We start from the raw sequence: 20,297 nt of genomic DNA, 5'->3' as shown, positions 1-20,297 counted from the left end.
AGCTGCACTGCAAGCTGCTCTTCCCCTCTCCTTAGCCTAGAGGCACGCGGAGGTTCGGGTGGTGCTTGGGGACGGTTACGAGGGGCTGTCCGCCCTGCTGCGGCCGTGAGCGGCAGCTGGGGCCTGAGGCGAGCTGCCCGCGCCCTTGGGCGGGAAGAGCCCGCGCCGGGGCTGAGGGCGGCCGGCTCCTCGGGCTCCTCGCGCTCCTCAGGCCGCGGGGCCGGGCGGCGGGGCCGCCTTCGTGGCTGACAGGGCTCGGTGCCGCCGCCGGGCTGCAGGTAGCGAACGAACCCCTGCCCTTCTGCCCAGCTCCAGACAGCCCTCCCGCCCTCCAGCCGGCAGAAGAATGCTTCTGCGGTTCCATCCCTCGTTTGTTTGTTTTAATCCCATATCCTTTATGTAGTCTCCACTTTTTATGTTCAGGATCATCTGGGGCACTTGTTATGACTGCTGCTTCAGGGTCAAACTCTGGTAATGAACCTAATGGATCATACATGACTTATTTGAGAGTGAAGAGGAATGGGGTGAATTCCCAAACAGCTCTGGAAGACATCAGAGGCCTGTTATGGCACTCTGGACAGAGTGTTTCTGAGAAGTTTGGGGGTGCGTCCTTTGCTGGCCCGACTTCCAATTGTCACAGAACACCAGTGAGCCAGACAGGGTTTGACCACGGGGTTTTTAAAAGGCAGAGCAGGCCTGAGGCTGCCTGGTATCACCCCAGTGTGCCTGCAGGGCCCAGGTCCAGCAGCCACGGCCCAGCACTCTGCTAAACTCCTCTCACAGTGCTGCCATGCATCAGGTGCTCTGACACTGCTGAGCAAGCAGACAAATACATCAGGGCTTTTTTTAGGTTATTATTATTATTATTAATTTTGAAAGGGTTGTTACTGGGTTATTCTGTTTTCCCTTATTTGCGATGTTTACCAAGAATCTGTTGCAGCAAACTGTGTTATTTATCTTAGCAGCTTTGCTCCATGATGCAACAGCAGAGTTGAACTATTTGCATGTTAATGTAGGCTGGTTTATAAACGCTGTTTTCTGTACCTTCTGTGTGTCTCAAAGATCCAATTAAAGTTAAAAATGCCTTTCTATAGGGTTTAAAAATCTATGCTACTTATGTGAAAGACTAATTGTATAAACGTGTATTTAATCCAACTTCACTGAAATGAAATTTGCTCCAAAGTGAGCTAATGTTTGTAGTCTTTGTTAAAGAATTTGCAGGGAGTGCATATGGCTGCTCTTGGCTAGCAAGGTGGTGTCAGGAGGGGAAAAAAGAGGTGAGGGAGACTTGTGAGCTTTCTGCTGTTGTGGCAAGGCTAGATTTGCAAGACAGAGGAACGTGTATGTATTACCACTTCTGGAAATGGTAAAGGAAGCTGAAGCCTTTTTACCCTATCCCTCTCAAAACCTGCTACTGTAAGGATATATATGGAGCATTTTAAACTGATGGAAGTGGGGCAGGAATGGGGACATTTGGTAACTCTAATTGGAAAGCAGGGCTGGCTGTTTTCACTAAGATGACACTGATATTTCTTAGAGCCTGTGCTCTACTTTGAGAAGGATAATTCATCCATTATTAAGCTGATTTTGTTACTGATTTAAAGTTTCTACCTGGAGCTAAGTCATTCTTGAGATATTTAAATAGGTTACTGTGACACTTGCATCAACCTTTCATCACATTTGGGACTTGGAGCATGGATAAGGGAAGTGAAATGGTGTATTTGAGCATTTGGGCAGACAGTAGATTTGAGGGTAGATGTCAGTTCATCCTAATACACCATAGGGTTGTGGCCTGGCACGAACAGCCAAGGACTGCCAACAAGCCTTAACCATGCTTCCAAACCTGAATTTCGCTCTGCTGTTCACATAAATTGGAAATGCTGGTATGTTAGACTTATGTAGAATCAATGCTGTGGGTTTTTCTGATTTACATGTTCTATTTAAAATTTCTTTAGTTAATTAAAATAAAGTTTTGGTTTAATAAATAATCAGTGTCTTGGTTCCTGTGCGTTTCTGTCTTTGGTTTTGATCATTACTGATAAAGCAATATAATTATGGTTTAGTGGTTGGCTCATGTAGCAGTGGTAGGAAGTGGATTGTTTTATACTGGATGTCAGAAACTTGCTTATTTATCATTATCTGGTAATTGTGCTGCCCCTTGTTGGCTGATGATGAAGTTGGTAGCCTGTTGTAAGGAAAATTTGAAGACATTTATTGTGATCAATGAGAGAGCTAGATATATTTTAATGCCAGGTGCTTTTTGTGGTGACCCACAATGGCAGCATGGAATCACTTTATTTTTGTTAAATGTTACCTTTCAAAGTTGCTGACATAACACAACTAGAAGTAGCATCACTATAAAATAGGGTATTTCCAAAGGAAACTTTCACCATGCAAGGCTATATTAAATAGTTTGTGTGTCAGGGGATAGTGTAAAACTAGAAAGCTGTTAAAGGGTGTAATTTAAGAAAAAAATATTTAACTTATATTTCGTATGTTATAGAAACTGCTGATCTAAACAAAGAGCAAATGCTTTTTCCTTGTCATTTTAGAACAAGAATAAGGGTTCAACCTAAAATGGAAAATCAAAGTGTGCAGACAACACTGTGTGGTAAGATACCTGAAAATATTTCTGATTTATTTGAATCTGTTTTACAAAGTTTTAGTAGATTGTGATAAGTCAGTTGTAGGAGGGTGACCTACTGGGGAAATGTTCTTTTTCCTTGTTGCCAAATTTTTGGATTCTTGCCTTATTCAAACAGTAAATAATGCCAGCACACGTTCACCTTTTTCTGCTGATACTTAAACATATTTTTTCTATTTAATTTCTTTAAGAAACACAAAACCTGAAGTGTTTGAAAAATATGGTATCTGTTCTTGCCAAATTAGGAAATAATTGTCTAGTAAGTCTTTTATTACATCAAAAATACAAGAAACAGATTTCTATGGTCATTTATCTACTAAAGATTGTACGTAGGTGCACCCCTAAATGCTTTGTATTAACTTCCTGACATAACGACCTGGTTCAAGATGCTAACGGTTGAGATAAGTGATTCAGTCTCGCTTAAATAAATGCCATATAGCAAGCCTTGGCATTTAGCCTAATCCTCCACTGGATTCTGTTCCTAATTCACTCAGATGTTCATAGTTCCATATTATTTGTTAAATAGAAGTAATATAATTTGCAATTGGAGAACTTAGTGTGATATAAATTGCTAAATATTAAGTTATTTAAATTTATAACATATACTAACAATAATTAAAAGCCAGAAATATTAACATGGGACTGTTACTTTAGTGAAGCAAATCATGCTCAAATAGTTGACTTTGGGTTAAGTACTTTAGTTATTTATAGATGGATAGAAGTGGTGTAGCTCTGTGTTTTGCTTGCTTTTTCTTTAAAATACATATCCATGGTACATTTTTGAGCTGGTTTAATGTAATTCTAAATGAATTTAAAGAAAAGATAACACTTCACGTGAAGTTTTTTTTTTGTTTACTCTTAGATATAAAAACAGATCTGAACTTACTGCTTGAATGCCTTAAATACCAGATGGACTGCCCTTTATCTCAGAAAGAGGCTTTGATCACTATTTATTCAATTTGTCAACAAAACAGTAAGAATCGTTTTACCTTCAAAAAAACATAACTGTTTATGTTCACAATGTATGTTAAGAAGCTGTCAATGCCGGGAGAAAATAAGTTAGCTAAAAGACCTAAGATTTGATGGGGTGTAAAATCTTAAGATTTTAATTTTACACAAAAGCAAAATTTTAATTTTTATTTTTTGCTTTGTTTATTGTAGGTGAAGCAAGCGAATATTTTCGAGAAATTGGTGGTTTGAGGTTTATAAATGATCTTGCAAAGTCAAGTGTCCATTGCATAGTAAAGGAAGCAGCTTTATTTACATTAGGAATTATAATAGAGAGTAATGGTAATAAATACTATTATGTATATTTCTGAGTTACTCATGGTCATATTATACCTTGGCTTGTTCTTTTTCTCCATTATTTTTCCCATCAAAAATGATATTACAGAATAATAAGCTTGAAAAAGGGGAAATAAAGTTGCCACTGTTCCGCTTTCCCACCCCAAGGTTTGAAGAAATACCTTGCTGATATGCCTATCTCTGCTAGACTTGTGTATCCAGCACATCTTAATGCTAATGGACAGTTTTATTGCTTCACTTCCTTGTTAACAAGTGTAATGACTCAGAGATTCTTCCAAAGTTTGCCAAGGACCAGCATAGTTTAGAAGTGACCACAGGAGGAAGCCCTAATTCCCTTTAGAGGCCCTCACAATGATTTAGATAAAACTAAGCCTTTGTTTACTATGTTATCATGTTATCAAACTAATTTAAGATTTTTTTAAAAAAGACTTGCTTTAAGGACTTAATGGTTTTTATTTTCTGGTTTCAGTTTACTGTCAACAATCTTTATGTACTTCTGCATTGTTTGAGGACCTCATTTTAGTTTTAATTAATAAGGATTCTGGTGTGAACTTAAAAAGAATGTCTGTTTATGTCATCTTAGTACTGGTTTCAAATAACAGTAAGTGCTTTCTTCTGTGTTATAACACCATTTTTTTTACTTATGGTTTCCTTTTTTCTGTTTGCCAATCTATGTTATGGAAATTTGGAACACTCAATAAATAATGCTTTTGTGAGGTTAACTTAAAAAAGATGCATCATAGCATGTCAATGGAACTGAAGTATAGAATCACTGAGATTGGAAAAAGACCTTTAAGGTCTTCACTGTAAATGAAATAAATATAAGTAAGTAATTGCTTACTGGGATTTCCTTAAGTAGCAGAAAGTATTTAAATTCTAACATTACGTGCAAACCAGGAGTTTCTGACAAAAGTCTTCTGAAAAAGTTAGACATAGAGAAAAATAAAACACTTTTGCCAATGTTTTTCTGAGATTTTCAGCAGGGGAGGGGGGTGCATATTTGCTTAGGAAATGGAAATACAATTCAAATATATAAATTAAATTTGACATCAGGATTTTGTTTCAAGTTGCGTGTGTCTTCTGAGTCTGGTATGTCTTCTCTTTTAGAGTATGGGCAAACTTATGTCAGAGAAACAGGCTGCATTGGTCTTCTGCTACAGTTATTCAGGTAACAAACAATTGCTGTTCAAACAGAAAAATGATAGAATTTTTAGGACCTGTTCCCTTTGTTTTTCCTGAACAGAACAACTCTTTCCACATCTGAGATGAATCTGTCAGATGAAAATACTTACCAGAGCTATCAACTGTGGTCTTCAGTCTGCAGTACTCTCTGTGCCTGCGTTAACAATCCTCAGAACGGTAAGTGTTGCTGTTAAAATTGTGAAAAATGATTGAAGTGTTTTTCCAAAGTGATAAGTTCTGTTTTCATTTTTATTGTTCAACTGAAATTTCGGTGTGATGCTTTGCCAAATTATGTTTGTACTTGGGGTTATTTGTTTTTATTTTCCCAGAAGATAATCAAAGCATTTGCTGTGCAGTTTTTCCATACGCAAAAGAGTGGCTAGAAAGTTGCACGGAGCCTGAGATTGTTCGTCCTATTTGTTCATTTGTTGGCCTCACAGTTGCAAATAACTGTAAGTACAGCTGAAGCTTTAAACAGTTTCCTTTTGTAAGTTTCATTTTACAGTTAAATGTTTGATTTCTTCTTATCATCAATCCCTACAAATACATTTACTGTTTTTGCAACTTTTAAATTGAAAATTAGATTCGACTATCTCCATTTCCCTGGTTTGTGCTTATGAACACGAACAGCCTCATTGGCTGTAATTACTGAGGTTGGTAAAAACTATTTGGGAGCTTTTTTGATTAGAAGTAGTTTGAAAATATTTCATTACTATGTTTCTGAAAACATTTATATGCATGTGTTAGATCCATATGTTTCTTGTAACTAACTTAAAAAACAATTACAACAATTTCTCAAGATTGATATATATCCAAATTGAGTTTCTTTGTATGGATGGAAATAAAGTGATTAATATGTGCATAGATAAATTGCAGTGAGTTTAAAAAATGCTAAAACAATTAAAAAAAACTCTTTTTTTTCCTCATATTAAGCCACTGTGCAGAAATACTTTGTTTCTGTTGGAGGACTGGATACCTTAGCTAAAGTTCTCAACAAGTTGATGCATGATTCCTGTATAAGTCAATCCAGCACAAAACTTGCGGTAGTAGTAACAAAGACTCTGGATGCCTGCATTGCTAATGACTGTGAGTGAAGAGAGCACTGCCACTTATTTCTGATAATTCTAAATTGCATTTTTTAAAAGCCTGGTTTTGGTGGATAAGTGCTAGGAATGGATGCTAAAAGGCTATTAGTTTACATATATATGTGTATGTATGTATACATATATATACACACACAGATCCAGTTTGTATTGCAAAATCTTTAAGATTCAAACTTGTATTGGGAATGATTCAGTTAATCTGAGGTGGATTACTTTGCTATTGTTACTAAAATAAACTTAGTGAAATTTAAACCATACTAAAATTTAAAAATAAGTTACTGGTGCTATTTTTCAGTAAGTAAAGCTGAGAACTAGGCATGGCAGTAAGCTTGGATTCTGGAGTTAGAGTTGTGCTTCTGTAGGCTTGTACTGGAGACTAATAAGCTTTGTAAGCTTTAGGAGTATGCATGCACTAGCAGTGTTGTTCCCAGTTTTAGGAAGAATTTGCCCTCTTTACCAGGAACATTCCTAGCTCTTGTTATGGCAGATAGCCTGAATCAAACCTTCCTCTACTCTTTTAATCTGTTCTGGAACTGATGTGAGAAAACTCAGCAGAGGTCTACACAACTTGCACGTTGGAAAGTCCTTGTTTGTCAGGTCTACCACAATTCTAGAGTACAATCTGGGGGAAAAGGCAGTGTTGGATATGGGGAATGGCATGGTAGAATTACTACACCAGTAGAGGTCTGCCAATTTGAAGTGTTGAAATTAAAAATGAGAGACTAGAGTTTACGCAGTCCCAAGGCTTTTTTTAGAGTCCCAAGTTTCTATAGAGAGTTCTCTTAAAAAATAAATAATAATTTCAGACTTGAATGGTGTCTGTATACTTATTGTCTAGTTCATTTTTCTTCAACTTGTTTTTAACATAATAGCTGCCATGGGTGGCGCTTTGGCGAAGTATCACACTGTGTCTGAGCTACTGAACCTGCTGTCTAATGACACTTTGGATACAGGAGAAAAAATGAGTATTATTCTAACAATTGGACATTGTACTGAGGTTTGTGGTAAGAAATTTTTCTTTCTTTCTGCCCCTTTTTTTAACTGAATTCTCATACATTATTTCAGTGGTGACATTTGATCAAGATTTTGAAACATGAGGGAATGTTCTTTTAAATAATGTAACTTAATATGCAGGGAAAAAAAAAAGTTTGCTATATACTCGATCTCTAAACTGTAAGACCTGTTAACACATAGTATCTTTCAGAACTTTAGAAAAGTAGGCAAGAATTCAGTTTGTTTTTAGGTATCACAGGGTAAAATTCACCCAGTCCTGAAAACTACTAAAACACATACATAACAAATTTTTTTGAGCTCTGTTTTAATGGTCCTTGAATAGATACAGCTGCTGTGCACTGTTTACATATCTATTAGTATTTTAAAATGCTGTACAATGGTAATGTTTTTAGAGTAACTTAACTGCTAAGTAACCCTGAAGTATTTTTGCCAGGCTCCTCATGGCATGTACAAGAGTATCTGTTACCTGTTATCACAGTATCACGGATAACAATAAAATTTTAGGCTGCTGTCTTAGTTGATGCCGAGCAGTGCTTACATTTTTGACTTGTCTAGTTTGGCTTGGTCCTTCTTCAAGTTTCTTGCAATAGATTTGAAGTATGGTCAAATCATCCTGTGTGATTTAGAGCACTTCTGCTGCAGCCTGGTTAGTAGGGTCATTACAGCATACTTGAATCCATAACAATGTTGTTTGTGGTTTTTTTTGCTCCCAGAATTTCCCTGGAAGTTACTGGTATTAAGCTTCTAAAATTAGTTCAGATTAAGTGTGTATGAGATTGCAAATAACTTATTTTCTTTTACAATTTTCTATTTTAGAAGAAAATCAATATGAACTGCTCAAGAACAATGGTCTTCCACTTATGATTCAGGTACTAACTGAGTCTCAAGATGAGGAACTAAACAAAGCTGCTACTTTTGTGCTGCAGAACTGCAAACAAATGAGTAAGCTTACTGTTCCTGCTCTAAAAATGAGAGATGACTTCCATATTTAAGTTTTCTTGACTTTCTAAATGATTTTAACTGTAGCAGCTTTGTGATTCTGTGTACTCAGAGATGTTTATTTTCTGCAGTGAAGGCAGAATAAAAGTAAAAACTTCAATGGTGTGACAAGAACGCATTTGTGTAACCTACATATGTAGGCCCAGTTCATAAAACCTTTTCAGTCTATAAACAATGTACAAAATATTATAATCCCATACCCTATTAGTACTCTGTTCATGGGTATGTACCACTGTACCTTTAGAGACTAAACCAATGGATAATCAGGCCTGTAATCACCATGGCTACTATTATTTTACCATATTAAAAAGTGTGAACTTCAATTTTAAAGTAGGGTGCATTTTGAAGCATCCTGTTTAATGTTTTTAAATTGTGTAATACTACCCGTGGAGCAGAAAGACACCTTGTCCTTCAGTCTCTATAGCACTGAAGGTATTATGCAGTGCTAATCAGTAAAAAGCATGTATCTATATTTTTGCATTAAAAGTGTATCTGAGAGTTTTGTTTAAGTGTATAGCTGAGGGGACATGGTACTTTTCAGGCTCCATCGATACAGAGGTGTTTTATTTTTAAAAGCCATACTGGTGAAGGAACTGTCCAGAATAAAGTGATTTCTTAAAACAAATCATAATTTTATAAACAGGTTATAACAGCTGTAGTTGCAAGCTCAATGATTACTTAATGGAAACACTGCACATGCTTCTTGTGACTGCAGTTTATCTTTGAAGTGTATGAACATGTGTGTATAAATTTAGATTAACAGGGGGTTATATTTTGCATTATTATTTACGGGGAGTCACTTCCTCAGAATACTATAATATAATAAATATTAAAGTATTCAGTGATTAAAATTTGGAATATTAACTTTATGTTTTATGAAGCTGAACAATTGTCCCTGAAAATAAATGAGAGTTCATTAAATGAGAAGAATGCAGACAAGTTGGAAGCAGACATGCAAATCAGAGAAAGAAGTCTACAAGATTACTGGAAGAAAGCGAGAGAAATTTTACACAGAATAAAATTGATTGAAAAGGAACATGATGAGGTTGGCATGTTTACCAAAGCAGGGTAAAACTAAGCACATCTTCTCAGAGTCTAGGGAGCAATAGGAAGTAAACCCTTAAGATTATTTCACTGTGAGCTAGAAAAGTAGGGAAGATATGGGATGTATGAGAAACAACCTCTGTTTTTTGCCGTTATTGTATATCATACAAAGTTAGAAGGATTGAGTGCAGTCAGAGAAAGACGGCATCTGAATGTTATGAAGTATTTTAGTTTGTAGAAAATCTATTTTGATAATAAAGTTCAGATCATTTAGGTTGAAAAACAAGAGTTAAATTTTATTTTAATCGCCAGTTGCTTAAATTTATAGTTTAATATTCACAAGCACGAAATATCCATGACTGTACAGCTATGACAGGATAGCTAATGCACATGTGAATGTAAACAGTTTTGTTATTACATAACTTTGCTTGTGCTGTATAACTGGAGGGTATCTCTGGGTGTGGAATAGCAAATGTTGTGTTATTTGTCTGGATCTTCAGTTAATTAAAATTTACCAAGTGTTCTGTATTAGTAGCACATCCATTGCTTCAGTCTGGAACTATCACTTAATAACTACCTCTTGGACACCTTTGATAGCCTTGATGTTTTGTCGGCTTTCAATTCAGTCAGGGATTAGATTGATCTATCCTAGTTGATCATCTTATTAGATTTACTTCGTTGTTACTGTGGTTTTTAAGAGCCCATTCAGTTACTAACTAATATTTTTCAATACAGGAAAGAATGCAAGGAAGAGTATTTGTTGACAGACCTTCAGAAAACAGTATTGAAGCAACAAAATACCGTGAAATGAATCCTATTCATCCAGAAACATATGTAGAAGGAACACATAAAGAAACATGTTATCCACGATTAACGTCTAATTTGGATGGTCAGGTTCTTGCTCTAGCTGTAAATTCTCCCCTGAAAAATGAAGCAGTGAATGCTATGAATCCAGTAAACGCTTCTACTAGAAAAAGTGAACAGAATGATATTCCACGGCCAGTTTATGAAGTGCAGAGAGACAGTGTACTTCAAAGTCATCGTATAAACGAGAAAACAGGTTGTGAAAAAAGGCAATCTATTCTTCAAGTACAGTAAGTATCTTGCATCTAAGCAGAAATAGTAAGTTGCTTTTCATTAGTAACTTCTGAACTGAATGTCAGCCTTTTCAATTAGTGGTTTCTAGCTATGTATTTGTACCAAAGGTTACAGACGCTACAGTGTCATTGTTTATATATATATTTTTTTCCCTCTTAATGGTAGGCTTCTGATGATTTGTATAGAGAGCCTGTTACAGGCCATGTTCTGTGGTCTTGAACATAGTGATGAGAAAGCATCCATAGTCTTCTGTCTTCAAATTCACACTGATTTAGAAGATTAGGATTTGACCCATTGGTTTGGATGAAACCAAACCCTTAATACTTCTGCAATGTGCACTTAAAAGCAAAACAGCAGTTATAGAACTGTTCTGCAAGAACTCAAACTGTAGTTCCTATGAAGAAGGAAAAAAAAAAGCTTTTTTCCCCCCATGTTTCTCTTCCCTTGTACTCAGTTCCTTCACTGCATTTACTGTTCTCTTGCTTTACACACCTGTTTCACACAAATGCTTATTTTCCTCTTTTGCTTCCTATGGTTATCTTTCTTACTGATAAACAAAAAATGATTTATAGGCAACCTGTAAGAATAAGTATAGATTCCATTGTCTTGCATTTACATAGAAGTATCCTCTGAGACAGGCAGTGGGAATATGAACAAAACTATGGATCTTTTTTTTGTTGTTGTTCCACATTTTTATTGTGCTTCCTTTATGTGGCTGGCTGGACCATGGTCCTATACAGATTGCTAGCATGTGTTATATTGTGACTGCAGCTAGCACAGAAATAATCAAGGGCCTAGTATATTTTCCATGGTACTTTCACTTAAATTCTACTTTGCTACTAATTGGCATAATTTCACACAGCTTTTTTGTTTGTTGTTCTGACCTTTGAAGCACAAAATTATCAATGAATACATTTTGTGGAAAAAGTGCTCTCCTTGCATGTGTGTATGTGTAAAAACAGGAGTTACCTGAGCACAACCATGGATTAGGCTCCTTGCTTCTGCAGCATTCAAAGGTGGTCAATGATGTTGAAAAATGCATGATTGTGGTATCACAGGAATGTGTTGGTTGCATAAAAGATACTCAGTGTAAGAAGAGAAGATGACAAATTGCCTTTCAGAGCAATTGCCACATCTGGTAAAAGTTACAGTGTTCAGAACACTTCTTTGGAAGTTTAATGTGCACTCAGTAACTGTGATATAAACTGGAATTGGAAATGATTCTGGAAAGCAGCGAATGCCAGGAAAAGTACTGTGTTCCGAATGCTGGAACAAACATGCTGCATAGCACTGCAAGGAATGCTAATCACATGTATTGGGTAAACAAATTTCTAAGATGATAATATCATGCTGGATACTTCTAGCTCAGGAACTTGGGATAAATACAATCTTTTTTGTAGAATTTTATCTTTTGTATATTTAATGTGCTTTTTGTTCTGTATTTTGGAACGTGCGTATTAATTTACAGTTAAATGTATGTTTTGAAACTTTATATAAAATTGGTTCACATTGTTAATCTTTCCAGGAAAGACTTATTTAAACAACCAGCAAAGACTGTTAGAAATATGAAACAGGCATGCACGTCAGGTACAAATAGCTAATCATATTCGTGTTTTAGATAATTTTGTTCTTAACGATTTTAATTTGTTTTGTTTATTTTTATCATTACTTTTTTATCATGTTTAAGTTAGATGACAAAATACATTACTTGTAATATTCTTTAACTGAATAATTCTGGAATTTTATATTAAATACAACCTTATCTAGAGTGTTCTTTTTTCTTTTAAGATTTTTTAGCTTTTTATTTTATTTTATTTTAACTATTCAACTGAATGTCTTACAGATAAATGTTTTAAATTAAGTCTGAATGCAATCCATACTGAACAATTGAAGCCCTTAACAGAACATGTGCAAGGCTACTGGTTTTGTACTGTACTTTTAATTGTGGGGATAGAACCTACCTGTGAGAGTGACTTTTGCCTGAAGATGTTCCTACATTTTGAGTGTGTGTGGATGGTGGTAGAATAAGAGTTTTTCAGGTTTACAGTGATTTTCTTTATGTGTATTTATTTCAGAATTGGAATATAGTCAATCAAATTTTTGCTTAAAATTTAGTCTCCAATTAATTTACAAAATCATTCATTAGTTCAGTGTTCGCCAGGATGGTAGCTTTACAAGGGACAAAGCTGACTTTCACAAATGGTTATTTAAATGAAAAATAAGTAGTATTCCAGTACATCACACTTTCAGTATCTGATTCTAAATAAAGATCATGTTCATGGAACTTAATTAAGCAATGTGAGTTTACAGGGTTATTTTGCTGTGTTCAAGTTGAAGTGGTATGCTTCATTAGGAAAGTAAATAAGAAGTAAGCATTGAATTATACATAATTCTGGATTTACATAAACATGAATACTCTCTGTTTAACTTCAGGAAATTTCATTTGGATTTTCTGCTGTTAATGTGAATTCAACTTTCCTAATCTATAAATTGAAAATATAATTGAATATAAGTATGCTGATGCATGATTCCCCTAGCAAATGATAGCTTGCATTTTCTTCCTAGCGTTGTTTTTTTTTCCTCTTTATTTAGACAACCATTCATTGTCCTCAGAGATAACCAAGGAAGGAAAAAGTACCTTGACTACAACTGCATCCCTTAAAATGACAGATATAAGGTGTATAGGTAAATATCTTAGGTCCTTGTTTCCTAAATTCAAAAAAGAAGCATTGAAGAGCCACCAAACCAGAAAGTGAACCTGACATTACAGAAATCTTAACACTTCTATTGGATTACCTGTTCTCTAATCCTTAACTGCTTCCTTTACTTTCTCTGCTTCTAAAATAAAAGAAATGTTGACATAAAGCTTACATATTTTGATCCTGATCTGTGTGTCTTTAGTAATATTGGTTTTACTAAGAAACAATGTACAATAGCTTAGAGAACACCTAGTAGTTACAGAGCAGGTCTTTGCTTCCTCAGAGGGAAAAAAAAAAAGAAGCCCTGCTCAAATCCCTTATGTATTCGCCCTGCTAAGCCTCCTAACTATTATGAAGCCCTTCTATTTTCTCTGCCTTACTGCTCTTAAATAGAGAGAGGCTATCACAGCTATCCATGACTGCAGCCTGCATTTCCTCCGTATTTTCCTTCCTGAACACAGTCCATCAGTAGGTTATGACAGTGCCTCTGCTACTCAGCATTTGTAGGTGGAATCTGTATGGTCTTTTTTTAAATAGATCCACAGTCCACTGTGAAGTATCATGTGGGCATATGAAATCAAGTTGTCCAAATAGTTTCAACCTGAGTTTCAGCAGTGCTTTATCTTAGGCTAGAATATTGCTGAGATACACCTGTGCCCTTCAAATTCTTCACAGAAGTTCTTTTTCAGCTGCCATAACTAACAGTGAGAGCACTTAAGAGTAACTAAACTGTATATTAGAATGGGTTATGACCTCAGAAAAAAAATCAGAAGGCTTCCTGTGAGGGAATTCATGCACAAACTAGGCTTATCGGTTATATTCAGGTTAATGCAGATAGCTGTCACAACACAAATTTTCACAGTAAAGCAAAGACATGTTTTATGTTTTAGCTCCTGCAGAAATCGTTCCTTCTGTGCAAAGTGAACAGGGGCCCTTTCTTCCCATCCCATCAATATTTTTATTTCTGTAGAGAATCTGTGCCTAATTAAGTAATTTTAGCGTTGAAGTGCAGTACAATTTGGTTCCATAGGTCATGTTGAAAACAAATTTAGAGAGCAAGCACAAAACAATAAATAAGTATTTTCAAGAAGATACAGAGATAAATAACCTCTTTTAACATATGTATATGAAAAATTGGAGGTTAAATTGTAGATCATAGTAACATGCTGAATTTTATGATGGCTGCTATAGCAGTTATGCTTACTGTTTCTACAATGCCCTATTTTTTTTTCCAGGTTGTACAACGGCAGGTCTGTCTGTCAATAGCAAAACTTTTAGCAAGATGCTGCGAACTTGTCCATACCTATGTTATCATCACAAAGTTGTTCTGGAAGCTGAAGAAAGATATAAAAAGGAACTTCAGAAGTTGTCTGTTTCTCATATTAGTGGATATGCAGCTTTTGAGCGTAATTTATTTTGTTTGTTTTTTAGTAACTGTTTAGTAACTTGTTTTAACATTCTTATTCTGATATCCTACTCACTTTATATGATTTACCAATGATTTGTACTAAGTGAGATTGGAACTGCCATTTTTTTGGGAGGATCAGTTAGTCAAATATTAATAGAAGTGAATATATGAAGTTGCAAAAAGTGTGAATGGATGAACTTTACAACTAACTTGTTTCATTCCAATATTACATGCTCATGGATGAAAAGAGGCTTACGATTATTGATCAATAAAAAGAGCATTAATCTTATTTAAAAGCATCTTTTATTTTTCTGGTTTAACAGAGGCAATTTTTAAAAGTAATTAAATAGTTCTTGTCTGCTGGCATTTTTAATGGTCTCTATCTTATACTTTTTAGAAATACTGCTGACCCCAATAAAGAAAGGAAAATTGCATACAGAGACATCAACTTTTAAGAGCAAAAAGGATAATGTCCAAAGTAAGGCCTTAGTTTGGAAATTAATACAAAAAGCATTTGTTGTCTGAGTAATCTTATTGCAGGGTTTCACCATGAGAGCCTGTGGATAAAGAATTATGATATTGTACATGGATTCTGTCAACAATCTGTCAGAGAATGTGTAATTTATACTCATGAAATTATTACACATACTACTTTACAATTAAGTTATCTGGTGATTGCATTGAATCCTGCTAGGGTTACTGCCATGCCATCTACTATTTCTCAATTTTGTAGCCTTAAGTTTAAAAATGTAGAGGCACAGTCAAGATCAGATCACAGTGCAGCTGTTTGTTCCTAGATTCAGCATCATTCATCTGCACCTAGATTCAGCACTATAGCTGTGTTATCCTATTTCTGTTTCTGTTCCTTCTTGGAGTTCCGCTAAGGACTTGGGTTTCTGTGTGCTAAATAGCTAAAAGTAAACTTGAAATATACAACCATACTGGAGCAAGTGTCTGGAAGTGATCTATCAGAAAATTAAAGAGGTTTGTTTACCTGTCCTGTATACTGAGTTGTTGAGTAAGACATTACTGACAAATAGAGATGGAAAAGTGAATATTAGCTCTATCAGCCTCTGCAGGACAATTTCAGAACCCTGTGCTTACAAAAGCATCAGTTGCCCCTAAAAAAAGGTCTATAATGCTAAGGTCTATGTCTATAATGCACAACTGTCCATTTGTAAATAGCGGAATATGTATCTTTAAAAATATTTTATTCTACAATATAATGAAATAGTTGGTTATAATTTGAACTCTTTTATTTACTCCACAAATATATCTATTTTTTTGCATAATTCACAAGGAATTTTCTTCAGAATGTGGTGATTTTGGGCACATCCTGCAGAGCTCTGACTGCAGTCAAAATAATACATTCAGCAACTAGTGACCCATACTGTTAACTTAGGACTGACCGGAAATTTTAAAGCAAGCTGAAGAAGCTCTCAAAATCAGTACTTAAATTCATAAATGTTAATATTACTTAAAAAAAAAATAAAAAATAAAAAATCAATTCTGAAAAATCAGCCCACCAGTCAGGAATTTGTTTTTAGTGTTCTATTTCCAAAAACCTTGTTTACATCATTATGTAATTGATTTCTGGTAATAGCTAGTGTGTGTGTCTGTATATATATATACATATTTAAAATCATATTCAGAAACTAATTTGGCAATGATAGCCATGGAAGTTTAAAAACTTTTGTTAAAAAGAGCAGCTGTTTATTTCATCTCAATAACTTATTACACTAATAACCTTTAGCAAGTAAACATTTTCTGAACTTAACTGCATTTTTCACTCTTTCTTCCAAGAACAGATAGTAGTATGGCTCAAAACATGGTTTTGTCATAAATTTCAGTTCCTAAAATGTTACCTGTGTTTTATGTGGTGTTTTTTTTTTTTTTTTTCCAAGAAAAAGACAAGATGTTTTATTTTTTTAGGTATTCTTTTGACTCCAATTAGAAGAAACAAACCTGATACTTCCCATAGAGATGAACATAATAAAAATACTCGGTTACCTGAAGAATATAACTTGCTACCGATATATGAAAAGTGTGAGTATTACCAGAAAATTAATACTGTAATAAGAGTAACTTAAAGACCATTCATTACCTTTAGCTCAGGGCATTGAAAAAGGAATCCATGCTTGCTGCTAGAGACAAGTAGCTGAGAATTTAAATAGTCATTCTTGTACCTTCACTCATAGTATTATTGAGGTTTATTTTGGGCTAAATCCTATTATTTGCTAGTTGCTTCCAGTACCTAAATAATCCTGACACGTTAACAACAATGATTGGAAAAAGATATAATGAAAATTAGATATTACTAATAAAGCAACAGTTATGTATTCATGTTCATTAGAATAAATATTCTTTTACAACACTACATTCAGTTTTACAGTAGAGCTCAGTTACTTCAGAACAACTAAGAGGTGGCCTTGTTCACAATTTCATAGCTTTCCAAAAAAAACAGGATGCTAACTTGAGGAGACAATGTGTGAAAGAAAAGCACAGCCAGGAATGCCAACAGTTAAAAGAAAATTGTATATATTCACTTGGTGAGAATGAGGTTAGTTATGCGAAGCCTACTCATACGCTCACATATTTATAAATGTAACATGAGTGTGAATTACATATTTTCTTTTCAAGTCACCCTTAACAGGACCCCAGTAACAAAGTGAACCATATTCAAAACATATCCTCCTCTGCTGATTCTACTTCATAGTGATTTATCCCTGAAAGAAGTTAAGCATTTTTCTACTGTTAGCCCTTTCAAGTTGGTGGATATGGAGGTATACTTTTTTCTTGTACTTACAAAAATTCCTACAGTATAGAAATAGTAGAAAACTAAAGACATAGCTGTTCTGGCTAGAAAACAGATACTGAGGGTGAAAGTTAGGTAGGCACAACAGAAATAAATGTGTCAATGTTTAAAAATATTGTATTTCATTGAGTGGATGACTGAAGAAATGGCTGAACGTAATATATTGAAGAACCATCATTATCCTGATAAAGCAATTGATTCTTCAGAACTAGTTAAGGTTGCATCACCAGTAATAATGCATTGCTTCTGAATGGGAAATACTGTGTAAATTTACTTAGTTTTTAATTACAGCAAAATAAATACTTCCAGAACAATGAGAGAGACTCCCTGGATATAAACATAAGAACTTTCAACAAGAAAAGAAGAATCCGAAAAGATTTCACAGATGAAGAAATCAATTATCTTTTAACTGGAGTAAAAGAAATGGGTCATCACTGGAATTTGATTTTGTGGTCCTACCCATTTCAGGAAGGACGGACGAATGTTGATCTTTCCAGCAAATACTACAAGTTGCAGGTGCAAATAACTAAAGTTTAGTTTTCTACTAATAATATATACTACCAGGTCATTTTTAATCTTTTCACCCTGATTTGACTCAAAAAAAAAAAAAAAAAAACCACAAACCCATAGGATATTAGAATTTGCAGCCTGTGGGGTTGGTCTTTCTGTCATTTCAATGTTTTGCATGCTGAGGATTTGAATGGCCTCCAATGTAATTTAGAGATGCTATCACAACGGATGGATCAGATAGCATTTTTTTGCTGTATTCTGGGTAAATGTGGGACTGGGCAACCATTTTTCTACTGAGACTTTTTTCTAAAATTGTATAGTGTCTTGTGTCAACATTGGTCATGATGGTTTTTGTATCTACTATCTTACAGAGGCAGGAAAAAAACAAAATCCATCAATAACATCTTTCAAGAATATTTTCGATTTTGATGCACAAAGTTGAAGAACAGCTTTATTAATGAAGATGTACTACCACAATGATACAAGCCTGTTGAGAATTTAGATTGGTTTGAACTTGTGTTTTTCACTGCTAACATTCATTTACCGAAATTGTTATGCTTTGCGATTTTCACTTAAATGTAATTTTTTTAATAATGCTAAAATAGCTACTAAAATAGTCTTTACCAGTAAAAGTTATTTTTTAAAAGAACTTAATTTAACGTTCTTACACTTTTGGTTTTGCAACAATTAATTTGCTTTGATTCTTTTTAAAATGTATTTGTAAAGAAAAGGTTTATTGAATATTTTGAATTTAATTATTTGAATTACTGAATATTTTTATTAATATGTTATGCCAGAAACTGCTAAGTGTTAATGTTCTGACTTTTTTTCCCCTTTTAATCAGTGAAATCAGCAGCTAAGATACTTTATGCACTTGATGTGCAGTATGTGTAGAAAAATAGAATACATTTCCAGACATCTAGAAGAGGTGTTTTTTTTTATTCTAAGTTATACAGTCAGGTCAACAATTAAGAGAATCGTATAGTTAGCAGAAATGTTTAAGTGATTGCAGAGGTTATAAAGACCTTTCTAATGATATCAAAACATTCACAATATAAATGCTAATAACTATTAATTTTGAACATAGAAGTTGTAGGAAACGTTCAAGAAAATTAACATACCTGACGTATTTTTGAACAGAAGGTTGTATACTTTCAGAGAGAAAGGGCTGGTAGGACAAGCTTTATAATTTTGTTAAATTCTTACTTGCAAATAATTCTGAGTAAAACAGGATATATCTATGAGAGAAAGCACCAAATGTATGTTTGAGCATTGCTGAATACGCTAGGCAAATCTTACAGAGGTTCACATAAATTGAATTACAGAGCTTGTGGAGATTTCAGAACTTATACACGTAAGATAGTGTGTGGTTCAGCTGCAGTATTTCTTATATGACATTCATGGACCTATGTAAAATACTTATGTGGTGAACTAAATAGAGTGTAGCTACTGATTAATTTGACTTCTATTTGCAGTGGAACATTTATTTGTATATTATATAAGTGCATGAGCAGAACAACTGTTCTTGCTAAATATACAATGGTTGTAAAAAGCTTTAGTGAAAGGCTTAATAACTTGATTTTTCAGTGATAGCCTTAGTATTTCTGTTCTAATTAGTTCATTTATTATAGAAAAAGCTTGGTCATCTTATTTGCTGTAGGCTTTTACTATGATGTAGCTTGAATGCTTAAAAGTGGGAATGATAATCTGAAAGTGAAGGACTTCCACTGATGCTGATGGTATAATAAATCGTTTTTAAATGTTTTTCAGCTGTTGCTCTTTATATATATATATATATCTTGTTAAAATACTAAAGAACCTATAAAAGATGCCTTAAGGCATATCTTTGTAAAGGCCCAATCCTATAAACCTTTATGAATGGAGCTATTCCAAGGGGTGTAATTAAATATTGGCCTACATATTTGCAGAACCTGAGCCAAAAGTAATACCAAGGAGTGGTGCATACATCAGCGAGATTTTGGTCTGTTACACACTCCACAACGTATTTTTCCAAGGACTCGTAAGCTAGTCCAGGCAAGCTTCTATTTCATGTAGTATCTGAATGTGTATTAGTAATCCCTATTATTCTGGCCTAAATGTATTTGAAGTGGAAAAAATATGGAAGATGTACATCTTTAGTTGACAGATGTAATCAGAGTATTGCAATATTGACAATTTACCTATTTATAGGTAACAGTTTAGGTTGTGAAGTCAGTAATCTACCTTCCTTAGAACAGGCCTCATTTCAAAGTTAGTTCAGGTGCTCTGTGCCTTGGTAAGCGCTGAAAATCTCCAAAGCTGAAATCCCCACAATCTCCACTGCCGCTTTAATTCTCTCGTAATGAAAATTGCTGAAATAGGCATCATTAAAACGTTCTTATAAAATCCAGCAAGGGAGAGTCATGACTGGGAGCGAGTAGAGACGTGTTGTATGAATTTGTGCAAGTCGATTCATCTGTCTGAAAGTAAGTGATCG

The 20,297-nt window shown here is 34.7% G+C and overlaps 1 protein-coding gene across 1 annotated transcript; it reads left to right on the top strand.

Moving 5' to 3' along the window:
* Positions 1–494: 494 nt before the first annotated feature.
* On the top strand, positions 495–17,848 carry TERB1 (telomere repeat binding bouquet formation protein 1; the record flags this gene model as incomplete). The annotated part of the gene is made up of 19 exons (XM_084294820.1): positions 495–661; positions 2,553–2,611; positions 3,507–3,617; positions 3,806–3,934; positions 4,419–4,550; positions 5,057–5,117; positions 5,193–5,308; positions 5,461–5,583; positions 6,065–6,217; positions 7,107–7,238; positions 8,065–8,190; positions 9,129–9,292; positions 10,027–10,380; positions 11,352–11,478; positions 12,982–13,074; positions 14,324–14,494; positions 14,894–14,974; positions 16,429–16,577; positions 17,603–17,848. The coding sequence occupies 19 exons, from the start codon at positions 495–497 to the stop codon at positions 17,846–17,848; spliced, it is 2,694 nt and encodes an 897-aa protein (XP_084150946.1).
* Between the last annotated feature and the right edge of the window lie 2,449 nt (positions 17,849–20,297).

Source organism: Netta rufina (genome assembly GCF_964035555.1).
Source record: "Netta rufina genome assembly, chromosome: 13".
NCBI lineage: Eukaryota > Metazoa > Chordata > Aves > Anseriformes > Anatidae > Netta > Netta rufina.
The sequence above is the reverse complement of the archived record's forward strand: the minus strand, read 5'-3'. Positions and strand labels throughout refer to the sequence as shown.